General features: G+C 20.2%; 1 protein-coding gene across 1 annotated transcript; it reads right to left on the bottom strand.

The window, feature by feature from the left end:
• Nucleotides 1-3,251: 3,251 nt before the first annotated feature.
• Nucleotides 3,252-17,240, bottom strand: PF3D7_0801900 (lysine-specific histone demethylase, putative; the record flags this gene model as incomplete). Its single annotated transcript, XM_002808762.1, has 1 exon — nucleotides 3,252-17,240. The coding sequence occupies one exon, from the start codon at nucleotides 17,238-17,240 to the stop codon at nucleotides 3,252-3,254; it is 13,989 nt and encodes a 4,662-aa protein (XP_002808808.1).
• Between the last annotated feature and the right edge of the window lie 1,348 nt (nucleotides 17,241-18,588).

The following is an 18,588-nucleotide window of genomic DNA, read 5'->3' as shown; positions in this document are numbered from 1 at the left end:
GATTATATAATTCAATATAAATAAATATAAATATAAATAAATAAATAAATAAATAAATATATATATATATATATATATATATATATATATATATATATAGATGATAATTTTTTTTTTTTTTTTTTTTTTTTTGGAAGGGGAGGAAGAAAACTTAGGTGTACATATAAAACGATATAAATAAATAAATGAGAATACAAGTTTCTTCTTTGGTTTTTAGCAAATAATAAATAAAAAAATAAAGCAAATAATATATTATATTATATATATATATATAAATCTATTTACTTATGCATTTTGATCATTAACATGTATTATTTTTGTATATAATAGCTGTGCATTTTTTGAATTGGTTCATCTATCTATATTCTTTTACGTACATATAATGATGACAATTTGCTCTCTATCAAAATAATTATAGGAATATATATAAACCCTTCGCCAAGAAAAAAAAAAAAAAAGAAAAAAAAAAAAAAAAAAAAAAAAAAAAAAAAAAAAAATATTATATATATATATATTTTTATGTACACGTGCAAAAAAAAAAAAATTAAATTCCTTTATATGTCATAAATAATTGAAGAAAAAAAATATTTTCTCCATTATTTTATATTTCTAGGGTTTATTGTGTAAACATTTTCAAAACTATAAATAATATAATTAATAATTAGATAGAATTCCTCATTTTGAATTGGTGTTTCTAATTTTATATATTTTATAAAGATGTATATAATATATTTATATATATATATATATATATATATATATTTAAGTTTAACATACAAAAATGAAATATATTATAATTATATATAATATATATATATATATATATATATATATAATATATATATATTTTTTTATTTTACTAAAAATAAAAGATAAAAAGAAAATTTTATAATATATATAAGTTTTATTTTATATATATAATAAACATATTATATGTATATATGAAATTGGGTGGGGGTGGAAAATATAAACTTCAAAAAATATAAAGTATATATAAATATATTTTTATATATATTATATATATAAATTATTATATGGGTTACATGAAAAAAAATAAAAAAAAAACAAAATAAGATAAAACGAAATATATTTCACATCATTTTTTTATTATGTTAAGTTAAACATATTATTTGCTAGTATTAATATAATATTTCTCTAAGCTACTTTTTCTCTTCACAAGTACATTTATTAATGAAATGTATAGAATATATGGGAAAATTTTGGGGGGTTGGGTTTTTTTTGATTTTTATTGTGAAAAAAAAATAAAATTATAAATATATTATTTTAAAAATTTATATATTATTATATTATATTATATATATAAATATATATATATGTGTTATGATAATATATAAAATAATTTGTTTGATTTTCTTTATATATATGTAAATTAAATAAATATAATATATAAAATATATTACATATGTATAATATATATATATATAGGCTAAAATTTTCTAGTATTTGCATGTATACAATATTTAATATATTTTAATCATTTTTATATTATAATTTATTATATATATATATTATAATATATTCATATAAAACATATAATATTTTACATTTTTTTTTTTTTAAATAGATCAATCTATGAATTTCTTAAAAAATTAATAAAATTATAGTTCAATATAAATATATAAGTATTTTTTTTGAACCGACTATATTAATTTATTTTATATTATATTAATTAGTGTAAATATTTATATATATTATAAATAAGGTGTTTTTTTTTTTTTTTTGTATATATAAAAGGCCTTGTATACTTTTGTATACTAATATTATATTATATATGATCTATATTTTTTTTTTTTTTTTTTTACCTGAACTTGTCATGTAAATATATTTTTTTTTTTATAACTTTGGCTTTTTTTTTTTTTTTTTTTTTTTTTTTTTTTCCCCTATCATTTTAGCTGTATTTGAGATATAATAATTTTTGATCCTCATTTTATGTATATATATTTTATATATTTTTTATATATATTATATATTTTTTTTATATATATTATATATTTGTATATATTTATGTATATACCTTATGCTAAAATATATTTATTGTAATTATTATATTTTATTTATAATAGACAATTATGTGAATATATAGGATGTACCTTTATATTTTTGTTTTGTTTTTTAAATGAAAAGTTATAGTTAATAAATTAAAAAAAAAAAAAAAAATCAAAAGGAGGATCATAACACATAAAAATCATTTATTTCTAATGTTTTATATTTTTGGTAATGTGTGTATTTTTTTTATAGTTCCTTTATTTATATTAATAGAATATATTATAAGTAATAAATAAATTATTTGTATGTTATTTTTTCCTTAAAAATAAAAAGGGTATGTTTTTTTTTTTTTTTTTTTTAAACATTATAAATATCTTACAAATTTTAGTATATTATATATATTAATATATAAAACAATTAAGAAATCTTTCTTAATATTTTATTTTTCATATTATAAATGGTTAAATTGGTATATTTAATATTATTAAGATATATTATATATATGTATACATATTTATGTATATATCTTTATATTCTCATTTTTAATGAAAATTTGTTTGTATTTTAATTTTTATAAACATAACAAAGGAGTACAAAACTTGATCAGTTCTTTTAAAAAGTTTTATGTATAAATAATAAGCAAAATAAAGTTTTAAAATATATATATTTGTGTAACACGAAAAAGAACAAACTTGCTTTTTGTCCTTATTATGTCTTTATTTTGTTTTTATTTTGTTTTTATTTTGTTTTTATTTTGTTTTTATTTTGTTTTTATTTTGTCTTTATTTTGTTTTTATTTTTTTATTGTTTATTTTTTTTTTATCTTTAAATGGTGATACATATATGTAGTTAAACAAATTTAAAAACAAACAAATAATTGTACAACTTGATGAAAAATTAAAATAATATATTATATATATATATATATATATATATATATATATATATGTATAGAAAAGGTACAATATATTATAATACACATAAATAGAAGAAAACGTATATTTTAACTAATTTTTATAAATATAAAAAAAAGAAAAAAAAATTAAAATATTTATATTATATAATATATGATTAATAAGAATCATGAAAATGGGAAAATACAAAAAAAAAAAAAAAAAAAAAATTAAAATAATAAAATAAATAATTTCATAAGGAATGAAAATGTACCGATCATTTTTAATAGGTGTCCTAAATATTTAATTGATTAAATATATATATGTGTGTGTGTGCACATTTTTATATGTTTAATTATTATTGTCTTTTTTTTCTCTCTTTTTTGCGTGTATTGATAAGTTATTATACTCCTGATTTTGAGCTAAAGAATTTTCTGTTATATTATATTGGATATCATTGTGCACATTATTTATTAAATTATTTTGAGTAAGATTAGATTCGATGATATCGTTGTTATTATTGTATTTTCCATACTCTTTTGTTTTAATGGGATATTTATATTTTTCTTCGTCTTGGCAAGTTAATTTGACAGAATCATTATTATTATTATTATTATTATTATTATTATTTTTAGTAGCAACAATATTGTCCCTAACATTATAGTCATCAATATTAATGAGACATAAATCATTTTGATTAATAGGAGCTTCATTAATATTATTCTTCTTATTATTACCAAGCATATTACAATTACTCATATTATTTTTTATATATTTTTTACATTTACCTTTATTTGTATATATCTCATTATTATTATTTATAAGATTATTTATTTGAGTTTTCATATTTAATGTAATTATATCATTATTCATTTTTACCAATCCTATAGTATTATCCATTTCATCAACATTATTATTATTATTATTGTTATTATTATTATTATTATTATTATTATTATTATTGTTGTTGTTGTTGTTGTTATTATTATTAATTGTTTCCTCATCAATTAATAACATGTCCGCATTTTCCATATTTATATTGTTATTACTTTTTGTTTTCCTCATAAAAACATTTGTAATGTGTTTATCACCTTTATTATTTATATGTTGTATTTCATTCTTTTGATTAGAAGATGTAGTATTTAGAAGGTCTAAATTAAATGTTTTTGTCATTTCTGAAGTAGCACAATTCTTATTATTATGATCATCTTTATTATCTTTGATGTTTACTATTTTTGATATTTCTGCTGCTTTCTTAAATCGCTTATATATATCTAATAAATTATCATCAAAAGTTTTATTATTTTGTTGGTTTAATAAAATGTTATACTGATTATTCATATTTGTTTGTGTCTCTTGTGTAGGTAATAACACATTATTTTGGTTTTTGTTCAAATTAATTTTTTCCCAAATATTTTTATTATCTGCTAATATTTTGAATATTTTCTGATATTTATGAATATTATTATAATAATTATTATTATTATTATCATTATTGTTATCATTATTGTTGTTATTAATATGGTCATTATTATTATCATTATTATTGTTATTAATATGGTCATTATTATTACCCTCATTATTATTACCCTCATTATTATCATTTTGTTTGTCGCTTTTTTTATCTCCTATTATTACATTTGAAGTACTATAACTTTTTATAATTTTTGTAGGACATGCTTCTATGGATACATCTGGATATATAGGAGAATTCATAGATTGTGAACAAATCAATTTTGTGTACATGTCACTTGAGATGCCCGTATGACTATATGTTTTGTTTTCCTTTTTTTGTATAGCCATAATTCCTTTTTTTAATGTTTCTTGTAAATTCTGTAGAATGTCATTGTTTTTATGTGTGTCTATTTGTTTTTGTAAATCTGAACCTTTTAATATATTACTATTTTTATTTTGATTAGCTATGATATTATCATTTATTTTTCCTTTGTTAAGAAAATAGCTTAAAACACTTGAATTTTGTTTATTTTCAAAAGAATTTGATGGTGAATAATTATGTGGCATAAAGATATGTTTGTTCTTTTCATAATTCTCAAGAATAGTATCATTTATTAATTTTATTTGTGTTTTATCAATATCACTTTTTTTTTCTATTCTTCTTTTTCTTCTTCTTCTTTTTTTATTATTATTATTGTTGTTGTTGTTTTCATCAATTTTATTTTTGTCTTCTTGTAATATATTATTTATATTTTTATCAAGTTTATGATTATTTATTGTATCATTATCTTTAACATTATTTATACTTTTTTCTTCAACCTTTTTTATATTTTCATGTTTATTTTCTTTTTTTTTTGAAGTATCTTTGATATTTGTCCTATCCGAATTATTATTAAAAAGATTTTCACTGATATCCAAATTAAGTTTACTTGTTAAAGTTAATTTGTTTTTTACATTATCGGATTCATTTATATTTTGTATATCTTTCATTTTTTTCTCGTTTATTAAAAAATTGTAATTTTTTTGTTTTTTCCTTAAGTTATATTTTAAATCTGATGGATTTGAGTTCATATCGTTTTTTGTATTTTCTACAGATTGATCTAATTTTCTTTTTCTTTTTTTTTCAAAACTGTTTGAAGGTGTATTAATAAATGAATTACTTTCTTTATTAGAATTGATGTCTATACAATTTTGATTAGTATTATGAAATGTCTTGTTATTTATAGGACCATCATATGTATTGTTATCTTTATTTATAGGACCATCATATGTATTGTTATCTTTATTTATAGGACCATAATATGTATTGTTATCTTTATTTATAGGACCATAATATGTATTGTTATCTTTATTTATAGGACCATCATATGTATTGTTATCTTTATTTATAGGACCATCATATGTATTGTTATCTTTATTTATAGGACCATCATATGTATTGTTATCTTTATTTATAGGACCATCATATGTATTGTTATCTTTATTTATAGGACCATCATATGTATTGTCATCTTTATTTATATTTACATTCATATTTTCTTTTTTCATATTTAGCAATATAGATAAGAATTGATCCTTATTTTTACTTTGACTTAAACATTTTATAAGAAGATTTACATAAGGTTCTTTAATAACATGACCATTTTCATAGTTTTCTTTTAACATATCTTCTTGTTGTATTTGACTCTTTTTTTTTTTTCCTTTTTTTTTTTTTTCGACATTTGTAATATCATTTCCTAATATGTTATTATTATGAGAAGTTTGGTTTTTATTATATTCAGTTCCTTTATTTATACCTGCATCGTTTTTTTGTATAATTTCCACATGCTCATCATTTTTTATGTTTTTCTTATTTTTTGAGAGATATGAATTTTTTTCTATGTGTACATTTTGGTCATACGTTTTGTTTGTACATTGATTTGTTTCCATATTTTGTAACATGTTCATCATGTGTTTGTTCATATTATTAGTATATGTACCTATACATATATTATTATTATTGCCATTATTATTATTTCCATTATTATTATTTCCATTATTATTATTGCAATTATTATTATTTCCATTATTATTATTGCAATTATTATTATTTCCATTATTATTATTGCCATTATTATTATTATTATTATCACCTTTATTTATATCTTTCTGTTTGTTAATTTCTTTTATATTATCGTTTTTTTTTTTATTAACAGAAAAATCACAAGTTCCTTTGTATATTATTATATCATCTTGATTATTTCTAGTAAATGTATCACTTGTCATATTTATATTATTCATATTTTTCTTATTATCTACAAAAAAAAAGGAACTTTTATTTAAATGTTTTTTATTTTCTGGATCGGTATGATAACTGACATGATTATAATAATTACTACAACAACAACAACTATTATTATTATTATTATTATTATTGTTGTTGTTGTTGTTGTTGTTATATTTTAATGTGTTGCTATTTTTATTTAATTTGTTAAAATTTAAAAATACCGAGTTGTTGTAATTATCATATGATTCTCCTTTTTTTATTATTTTCCTTTCTGGGTGTAAGTTTGTATTTTTTTGTATTGGATAAAATAATTTTTTCTGCACATCAGCATAATAATTATTATCATAATATTCTTCAGCGTCATCATTGTTGTTTTTCTTTTCACAAGAAAGTTTTGGAAAGAAGCCTCTTCCACTCATATTACCCGATTGTACATTACGGTATAATATTTTATAATAATTTTCTAACACATCATTTTCTATAGAATGATGTTCATTTTGTTTTTGTGAATCTGCATGTAACTGTTCCTTTAATCTATTATGTTGAAGATATAGATTATACAAAAGTTCTAATTTATTTTTATTATAATTTAGTAAATCCTTATTACTATTTGTTTCGTTTTGTTTTTCATTTAATATATTTATATATGGTTGATAGGTTGGTTTATTCATAGGAATGTGTTCTTTAGGTATCTTATTCTTCTGTGTGTTCATATCGTTTGTCATATTATGATTTTGTAAAACATTGTGCTGTATATGATTTTTAGGTTCAAAGTAAAATTTCGTATTTTTATAATATGGTATATTACTAGAAGACATAAAATTGTTTTTCATATTATTGATGTTTATATGGTCACATTTATCATTTGTGTATTTCGTGTGTATATTTTTTTGATTTCTTTTATTTGCATCATATGATAATTCTGTTTGATGTTCTTTCATATTTTTAAGAATATTATCATTATACCTATTATTTAATATATCATTTTTTAAATATTTGTCTGCAAGCATATTTTCTGTATTAAAACATGTTATATTATTTGCAGAGGTGCAAACGGATTCTTGAGGGTATATATTTTTTTTCTCATTTATTTTATTAACGCCATAAGTAATATTTCTATTTAAATGGGATTGACAATTGTCTTTAGAAGAAACGGATGGAGACCAAATATTTTTTTGAAAACTGAATAAGTCTGCAGAGTTAGACGAGCTTTTATTATTATTACTACTGTTGGTATCGCTGTTGGTGGTATGGCTACTATGGGTGCGGCGACTATGTGTGTGTCGACTATGTGTATGGCTACTCGTCGTATTACTACTAGTCGTATGGCTACTATTAGTATGACTACTATTAGTATTACTACTAATCGTATCGCTCATGCTTGTATTGCTGCTGCTGGTATCTCTCATGTTATTATTATAAGCTTTGGAGTTACTACTATTATTCATATTTATAGACATTCGTCTTTCTAAAGGTATAGTACTCTTCATTGAAGAAGACTGGTTATATATTAATCTGTTTTTTTCTTTTCTTATTTGCTTAGAATAATTAGATAATACTCTACATATTAAGGAATTTTTATATGCATGTGTATATTTCTTTCCATCATTATCATATAACATGTGTTTTTTATGTATAGGGTGATTTCTTTGTTCTTGGGAATTATAATATGTATTATTTATGTTATTATTTTTAAGAGGGTCATAAGAAGAATTGTTATTATTAAAATTGTTGTATTGATTTATATTTTTATGTTTATTTTTTATATCCTTATCAAAATTTATATTTAATCCTTTTTGATTATAAGAATTAAAGTTTCTCTGAATATGCTTATTATATATATGCGGATCGTATTTATTTTTTATATTTACTTGGGTCATTTGATTAAGTTCATTTTGATGAGTATTTTTATTTTTATTTTTATTTTTATCTTCATATAAACTTTTTAATAACAAAATATCTTTATTAGTTAACGAAGAGTCGTCTACATGTTTATCTTTATATATCTCTGTACGTTTTTCATCATATGTTATTTGTTTCTTTCTATCGTATGGCATATCGTTTGTTATATCATTTGTCATATCACATATCACATCATTTGTTATGTCACATATCACATCACTTTTCATATCACATATTATATCACTTTTCATATCACATATTATATCACTTTTCATATCACATATTATATCACTTTTCATATCACATATCACATCACTTTTCATATCACATATCATATCATTTGTCTTATCATCAGTCAAATCGTATACCTCCACATTTTTGTCATCATTTATCCGTTCAGAATTCAATTTTTTACTTATTTCATCATTCATAATATATTTTTTTTGTTGTCGTACATTTTGTAGAGGGTGATATTGTTTAACATCTGTTGCATGCACATATTTTTTTTTTTCATAAGGGGCGGTTTGTTTGTTAGATGTGTTATGTATGAATAAGGCATTATTTTTTGTGTGGGGGATACAATTTGTATTATGTATATGTTTTATATCATATGTGGGATATATAACATTTTTTTTTTTGTTTTTTTTTTCTTTATGATTAATTTTGTGCATATAATATTTTTCATGTGTATTTCCTATAGATGTACATGAAGAATTGTTTAAGATATCTTTGTGATAATCATATATAGGATATGTGTTTTTATATTTGTTGATCATATACTTGTATAAATTTTTATTTATAGAATTAAGATAATTTTTTCTTAAGAGTGTAAAAAATTGGTCATAATTATTTCCTTTATTTTTATTTTTATAATACTTTAAGAGGGTGCTAATATTTGCGTGTATGTTATTGCTTAATGTTTCGATGGAGAGGTCATTTGAATTATGATTATTATAATAAAATTGATTTTTGATAAGATGATTTTTGATAAGATGGTTGTTGATAAGATGGTTGTTGATAAGATGGTTGTTGATAAGATGGTTGTGTGTTTGTTTAATCGTATAATTATTATGGATGACATTATTAATTATGTTATTATTCTTGATATTATTTTTTTTATTATGATCACTAAGGTTATTATTTATAATATAATTTATTATATTATTATGTATTATATCCCAATTTGTAATTTTCTTTTTTTTTCTTTCTTTTTCTTTTTTTTTTTCTTTTTTTTTTTTTTTTCTCTTATTTTTTTTGTTGTTAATTTTATATATGTTGTTTATATCATGAGTGTCCATTAGCATATTACAATATTTATTATCAAAATGATTGAGAATTTGATTATCGCATTTTATCTTTGTGTCCATAAATATATCTGTCATGGAGTCAATACTACTATTATGATAATTACTTTTATTATTATTATGATAATTACTTTTATTATTATTATGATAATTACTTTTATTATTATTATGATAATTACTTTTATTATTATTATGATAATTACTTTTATTATTATTATGATAATCCCTTTCATTATTATTATGATAATCCCTTTCATTATTATTATAATAATCCCTTTCATTATTATTATAATAATCCCTTTCATTATTATTATAATAATCCCTTTCATTATTATTATAATAATTCCTTTCATTATTATTATAATAATCCCTTTCATTATTATTACTTTTATTACTATTCGATATTGAATCACTCAGAGTTATTATATTTTGTTGTTTTCTTTTGTTTTTGCTATTATGTTTATGAATTTGTTTATTTGTTTTTATATTATGTTGAGTATTCATATTTTTTATATCATTATAATTATGATAGGTCCCATGCATATACTGGTGTTCATAACAATATAGGATTTCATGTCTACTGGTTTTGGAATAGTTTGGCCATGATAAATAATTATAAGCACAATTCAGATGTATAAAATTATAACAATTATATATACTACATTTAAGAGATGGGAAATTAAATAAGCATACGGAACATTTTTTATGATAAAGATGATTAAATAATATGGTTAAATTAAAATATCTATTACCATATATATGATTAAAAGTATAATTATTAAAATAGAGACATTCTTTATGACATGTATATTTTACATTTTTACCATTACGATGTTTTAATTTTATAATTCCTATAAAATATTTATTTATAGTTTGTGTCTCATTACAAAATATGCATCTTATATTATTAAACCACATATCATATTCTTTTTTATTTAATCCAACCATTTCATCATCATAAATATATATAAAGCAATTCGTACATATGTTATTTATGATGGTTTCTTTAAGATTATTTACTTTGTATTTACATAATAAAGAAGACATCATATCATTATCATCATCATTATTATTAATATTGTGAATATTATGAATATTGTTAATATTATGAATATTATTTATATTATTCACATTATTTATATTATTCACATTATTCATATTATTCACATTATTCACATTATTCATATTATTCACATTATTCACATTATTCATATTATAATTATTGTTGTTGTAAAAACATTTCGTTAATTTATCCATATATATCACCTTATTAAGACGTTCAATGATTCTATAGGCTTCCCTTTTACCGCTCAGATAAGAATTAACTAACGAATTGCAGTCGCTATGATAAGTATGTTCCCCAGCAAATAATAATCTTTTTATTGGGAATGACAAGATATCTTTATCTATTATCAGGCTTTTCTTTTTTAAATATGAGACGTTTCCCCTAGAAAAATAATTATTATTCCAATCATAAAAATGTATCTTTTCAATTTTAAGACCTGGAAGCATTACATTTAAAAAATGTCTGCACATTTTTTTAATGGATTCTCTTTTACCTCCATAGTGGTTAAAACAAGGATAATGGTTATGCGTAATATTATTACTAGTGTAGTTATTATCTCCATCATTATTATTATTATTATTATTATTATCATTATTTTTGTTATTATTATTTTTTTTTTTGTTATTTTTTTTTTTTTTGTTATTTATTTTTCGTTTTTTCCGACTTACTATATTACTCTTTAAATATAAGGCTATTACAGGATGGGAACTATAAAATATAATATGACTAAATGGATTCTTTATTGTTATGTCACTATTATAGGAAAGGAAAATTTTATCTTTATTAATTAAATTTTCATTCTTTAAATATGTTATTAATTTACTTTGTTTATTGTACGTTATTTCTTTTTTCCATTTTTTTGAAGGTACCATCAAATTTTTTTTTATAACATTATTAACATTATTTTTTTTTATTTCTTTAATGTTTTCTTGATTAATATCACACATCTGATTTGTGACGACAGTCGTTTGATTTGTTTTAGTACTACTGAATGATTGTACATTTTGGATGTTAAAATTATAGGTAAGATGATTAATAGAGTTGTAACTATTACTATTATTATAATTATTATTATTACTATCATCATTATTATCATCATTATTATCATTCTTTTTTTCATTATTATCATTCTTTTTTTCATCATTATCATTATTTTTCTCCTTATTATCATTCTTTTTTTTATCATTGTCATCATTTTGTTTAAGAAAACAATTCAGTATACCTATATTAGTATTAGGTATATCTCCAATATGTGTATTATGAGTTAATTCCATATCATTTTTAATTATACCCGATGAGCTTCTTTTTGGTGATGTCGTTATGTTCTCTTCTTCGTATATATTTTCATTGTAATCATATAATTTATCTTTTATTTTATTTGACACGTTCATACATGTTTCTTCCTCCTTTTTGTTTAGATTATTTATTGAAAAGAATGGATGTATGTTATAATGATTGTTGTTATTATTATTGTTTATTACTATATCTTTATTATTACTGTCATTCATATTTATATTTTTACGTTGATTTTTCTTTTCATCACCCTTACTACTACAACAAAAAATACTACTATTACAACAAAAAATACTACTACTACAACTACTATTATTATCATTATTATTATTATTATTATTATTCACATTATTTTCGTTGATTTGGTTGTTTGTTTTTATGTTTTGCTCAGCTTTTACAAATTCGAATGGGTTATCCTCATGTTTACTTGATTTATCCTCTTTAGAAACATTTAATGTATCACCTAATATATTGTCATATTCATAACTTTTATTTTGTTTTGTTTTTTTAAAGTGTCCTTTTTTTTTTTTATCATGTGTTATTTTATCATTATTAAAATATAGAACAACATTTTGATGGAAATAAAAAAAAGGTTCTTTTAATTTTACAATGATTTTATTATTTTTTGTTACACCTAATCTCTTTATACTATTAATTTTCCATTCAGGTAATTTAGGAATAAATTCGATTAGTCCTGTGTATTTATCATTATTATTATGATTTTTGATATTTTTCGTTGTATTTTTTGTTCTATTTTTCGTTGCATTTTTCGTTGTATTATTTTTTTTGTTCTTTTTTTTGTTCCTTTTTTTGTTCTTTTTTTTTGTTTTTTTATTTTGTTTATTTATTTTTTTATTTTGTTTATTTATTTTTTTATGATTTTTATTTATTATTATTTTCTTTTTCTTTTTTTTATTTTCCACAAATAATATATTATATAAATCATTCGTATTATTACAATTTATTGTATTATTTTGTTTGTTACATGGATATTTCTCACAAAATTGGTTATACGTATCATCCTTTTTCCTTTTTTCATATTTCAGATTATTTTTTTCTGGATCGTAATTACACAAATGGTTGTTCTTAAGATTATATTTATGACTATGAAGATGTGTACATTTTTTTTTTATACATGTGTGATTACTTTCACATGGGTTATTTTGTTCATCGCTAGTAATATTATGGAAAGAATAATTATGATGATAAGGACAAGACTTTCCACTGTTCTTATTATTACTATTTTGATCACTTATATGTTTATCTTTTTCGATACCATTTTCATGTTTTTTATAAGACAAATCTTTTTTATTCAAATTATGAGTTTCTTTTTCATGTGTTGTTAATTCGATATTATCTAATAAATAATTACTTATGTTGTCTGAATTATTGATATAGGCTGTATTTGTTTTAAAAAATAATTGTTCATTGTTTTTTATAATTTTGTTTGTATTTCCTACATTCGTATTGTTATTATTTACATTGGTATTATTATTTTCCATAATTTTATTTTTATTGATTTTTTTCTTTTTAATTTTTTTCACATATATGTTGTTATTTTTATTTTTATTTTGATTTTGATTTTGATTCCTGTTTATATTGGTACCCTTTTTCCGCTTATTCTTTTTTGAATTAAAAAAACGAACGCTGTCCTTTAAAACCCCTATAGGAACGGTTACGATACAGTAATCATATACTTTAGAATCGACTTGATTTTGAAAAGATAATTTGATATGATCATGATAAGAATATATTTTATTAACAATTTTATTTTTGTGTATGTGAACATTTTCTTTTAACGTTTTAATGATTTGATTTAATTCAAGAGGACAACAAATATTTTTATATATATCTAAAAAACTTATGTTATAAAAAATATATTGTATCGATACGGAATATATATCTATACCTAAATATGTTTCGATAAAATACATATATAATTGTAAATATATATATTTAAAATTATTATCTTTTTTCATTTTTTTAATTTCATAATTAATTGCTTCACCTAATGATGTATAGATTAGTTTCTTTTTATTTTTTACATTATTATTTATATGTTTCATATTAAATAAATGTTCATATGAATATCTTAATTTTTTAATAACTCTAAAAAATTCATTTCGAAGTTCATATTTATAAATCTTCTTATCCTTATAATATATATATTGTCTATATAAATGTTTATTTATATTATCACAATATATATTTTTCCTTAAACAAAAATTAATTAAAGGATTTTTTCGATGTATAAACAAATCCACTTGACCAATATAACTTTTATCCGTTCTCGTAGAAAAAAAAAACTTCCCACCTATTCGATTACGTGCTTCATATATTGTTACATCGATATCATTATTTTTTAATATATATGCAGCAGACAAACCAGCCATACCTGCTCCAACTATTGCTACTTTTATTCTGTTCTTTTTCTCATCTTTTATGGTGTTTATATGATATATAATATCATCATTGTTATTCCCCACCTCTTCCATATCCGATTTTCTTTTTAGAAAGAACATATTTTCTTCCTTATATACAAATATATTATTTTCTTCAGTATGTTCGGATATGTCAATAGTATTATTATATGCATCAATTTTATTATTACAAACATAATCTTCATACACAGACTCAGAGCTCGAATGGTAATATGAGAACCTATCCTCGACATCGCTTATACTAGTTTTCTTAAGAACGACGTTCTTATATTTGTTTGATTGATTACCTTCTATCATCCTTTGGGGGGCATTATTTATTGGACTATTATATGTCTCGCTACACGATTCTTCATCATGTTTTGTTTTGATATTATTTTTATGGTTCTTATTATACATATGTATCTTATTCGCATGATATGTATTTTGTTCCTTCCTCAATGATCTATCGATATTTAGAATCTTTTTATTTGCGTGAGCACATTTGAGCTGAACATTGTGTACATGATCATCATTTGTGTTATTATTTATTTTGTTTTGTTGTTCTTCGTCATCGTCATAGGGTTGGTTTATTTCTTCGTCATCATCATAGGGTTGGTTTATTTGTTCGTCATTATCATAAAGTTGGTTTATTTCTTCGTCATCATCATAGGGTTGGTTTATTTCTTCGTGATCGTCATAAAGTTGGTTTATTTCTTCGTCATCATCATAGGGTTGGTTTATTTCTTCGTTATCATCATAGGGTTGGTTTATTTGTTCGTCATTTTCATAAAGTTGGTTTATTTGTTCGTGATCGTCATAAAGTTGGTTTATTTCTTCGTCATCATCATAGGGTTGGTTTATTTCTTCGTCATCTTCATAAATTTGGTTTATTTCTTCGTCATCATCATAGGGTTGGTTTATTTCTTCGTCATCTTCATAAATTTGGTTTATTTCTTCTTCGTGTTGGTCTCCTTCTCCTTCTCTTGAAAGTCCATCGTCTATTTCTTTTTCTTTACTACTTAAAAAATGAAAAACGTCTGCATTGTTTGGATAAAAACATGAGAGTTCATTATTAACCATATTGAATATCACTGATTCGTTATCGTTAAAACTTGAAGTGGTATCATGTGTTGTTTTTTTTTGGTGACAATAATTATATTTATTTGCATAATCCATATCGGTATACATGGATTTGATTGATTTGAAGCTTTTGCACGTATCGTTAGTTTCAAGATCATTTGTATTTTGTATATTATTATTTTCAACAAGATTGTTGTTAAACGTATTAATAATATTGTTAGGTTTGATAATATGGTTTTGTAAATTTGGATTATCGTTATTAATATGGCTATTATTAGTATGATGAATTTTATTAAAATAATTATTAGATGTATTATAATTATTATCATCATTCAAATGTATCTTTTGCATCTGTTCATCTTCTTTCATATTTTCTTTCTCAATTTTTGGTTTAAATGTATGATCAGATATATTTGGTTTATTAGAATAATTTTCGTTTTGTATATTATCATTATTTTGTTTTTCTCTTTCCTTTTCTCTTTCCTTTTCTCTTTCCTTTTCTCTTTCCTTTTCTCTTTCCTTTTCTCTTTCCTTTTCTCTTTCCTTTTCTCTTTCCTTTTCTTTTTCCTTTTCTCTTTCCTTTTCCTTTTCCTTTTCCTTTTCCTTTTCTTTTTCCTTTTTCTTTTTCTTTTCCTTTTCATTTTTCTTTTCCTCTTCCTCACTTTCATCATATGAATATTCTTCGTTGTTCTTATTATGACTACTATCACTATCCTCCCCTCCAAAGTCGTTCCTGTTGTTATTACTTTTTGTGAGATTAAAATTGTTTCCAGAATTATTGTTGTAATAATCCATTTCATTATTAATATAACCATTACTATAATTTCTTGTATTTCCATTTTCATTTTGTGCATTACTATTATCATGATGTGTATTTTTCTTCATATTATTATCATAATTTTTATTTTTGAGAAGTTCTACAGGTATATCCATAAGAGTGTTATATTTTATTAAATTTTTTTCTTCTGAAATGTTCATGTTGTTTGATACATCCTGGAAAGGGAAATTGTTTTTGCTCTCATTTTTTTTGCTTACATTTTTTTTGCTTACATTTTTTTTGCTTACATTTTTTTTGCTTACATTTCTTTCGCTTTCATTTCTTTCGATTACATTTCTTTCGCTTTCATTTCTTTTGATTTCATTTTTTTTGATTTCATTTTTTTTTCTATAGGCAATATCCATAAACTTACTTTCTTTCATTTTTCTGTGCTGTTGTTTATGAACAGAAGCATTATTAAAAATTTTGGTTTGAATAATATTTCTTTGAATAATTATTTTATTTTTTTTAATTTGTTGATTTGTTAAGTTGTATTTTTTTGTGTGTATTGTGAGCCTTTTTGTTATTTTAAAAATATCGTTATTAACTTTTTTAATATTTCCTAGACACTTTATATATTTAATTATTGACGCATTTTTATTTCCTTTTATTTTATTACGACGATTTGTTTTGTACATATCTTGTAAAACCCTTAATGATTTTATGAATTCTCTCTTTTTTTTTTCCCTCTTTCTATGACGTCGCTTTTTGTCGTTTTGATGGAGCCCACAATTCATATTGATCTTACAAATAATATTAAAGATTTTTTTTTAAAAGGATGAATAAGTATAAATAAGTTTAATGTGGATATATTTTTTTTTTAAACAGTATATATATAAATATATATATATATATATATATATATATATATATATAAATATATCATATGTGTGTTTTTTCTTTTTTTTCCACAAAATGTAGGTTTATTTACACACAAATATAAATATATACATGCATCTATCTATATAAATAAATAAATAAATAAATATATATATATATATATATATATATATGTGAATATTTTAATTTTTTTATTATTTTTAATTTATAAATAAAAGTTGTATAAATTAATATTTTAAAGCTTTTACAGATTTATTAAAAAGAAATAAAAAAAGAAGGTGCTCATAAAAATTCATACATTATACAACATTACATACATAAAATGATCTTATAGGATCATATATTGTGTTCTTATATACATATATATATATATAGGAACAAGAAAATATATATTTTATGTATATACTTATGTATTATGTTACAAATTATTTAATTATATTTGATCATTCAAATAATAAAATATTAGATATGTATTCTTAAAAAATATAACTGTTCTTAAATATATATATGTATGTATATATATATATATATATATATATATATGTAGAAAAAAAAAAGAATTAGGCACACAATTTTAATATAGGAATATGCACACATATATACATACATACATACATATTTATATACATATGTTAATATTTTTTTTTCTCTTTTTTTTTTTTTTTTTTTTTTTTTTTTTTTTCGGCTTAAGTATATATTATTTCTAATTTTAATAAACGTCAAAAAATAAAAGAAGTGAAAATAAAAATATGGGTAAATTGATTCGAATTAAAAATATTAATTATGTATATATATTTTTATATAAATACCATCATATATTATATTATATATATTATATATATATATATATATATATATATATATATTTATATATAATGTATATACATAAAAACTTATAGGCATATAACACATACATATCACAATTTTAATTATCTTTTAAATTTTCTTAACATTTTATAGTTATGGAAATAAAAAAAAATAAAATTAAAAAAAATATATATATATGGATGCAATATTAAAATTTTTTATATTGTCTTTATCTCTATAATATATTTAAAAAACTGTCTTAACGAAAATATATATTTATTTCGCAAAGCATACATAATAAAATTTACCATATATTTTTATTAACAAATTTAATAATTAAAAAATGAAAATATAAAAAGATTTAATCTAAAATAATCTAATGTAATATAATTTTTTTTTTTTTTTTTTTTTTTTTTTTTTGTTAGTTATATTATTTTA

This window comes from Plasmodium falciparum (genome assembly GCF_000002765.6).
Source record: "Plasmodium falciparum 3D7 genome assembly, chromosome: 8".
Taxonomy (NCBI): Eukaryota; Apicomplexa; class Aconoidasida; order Haemosporida; family Plasmodiidae; genus Plasmodium; species Plasmodium falciparum.
The sequence above is the reverse complement of the archived record's forward strand: the minus strand, read 5'-3'. Positions and strand labels throughout refer to the sequence as shown.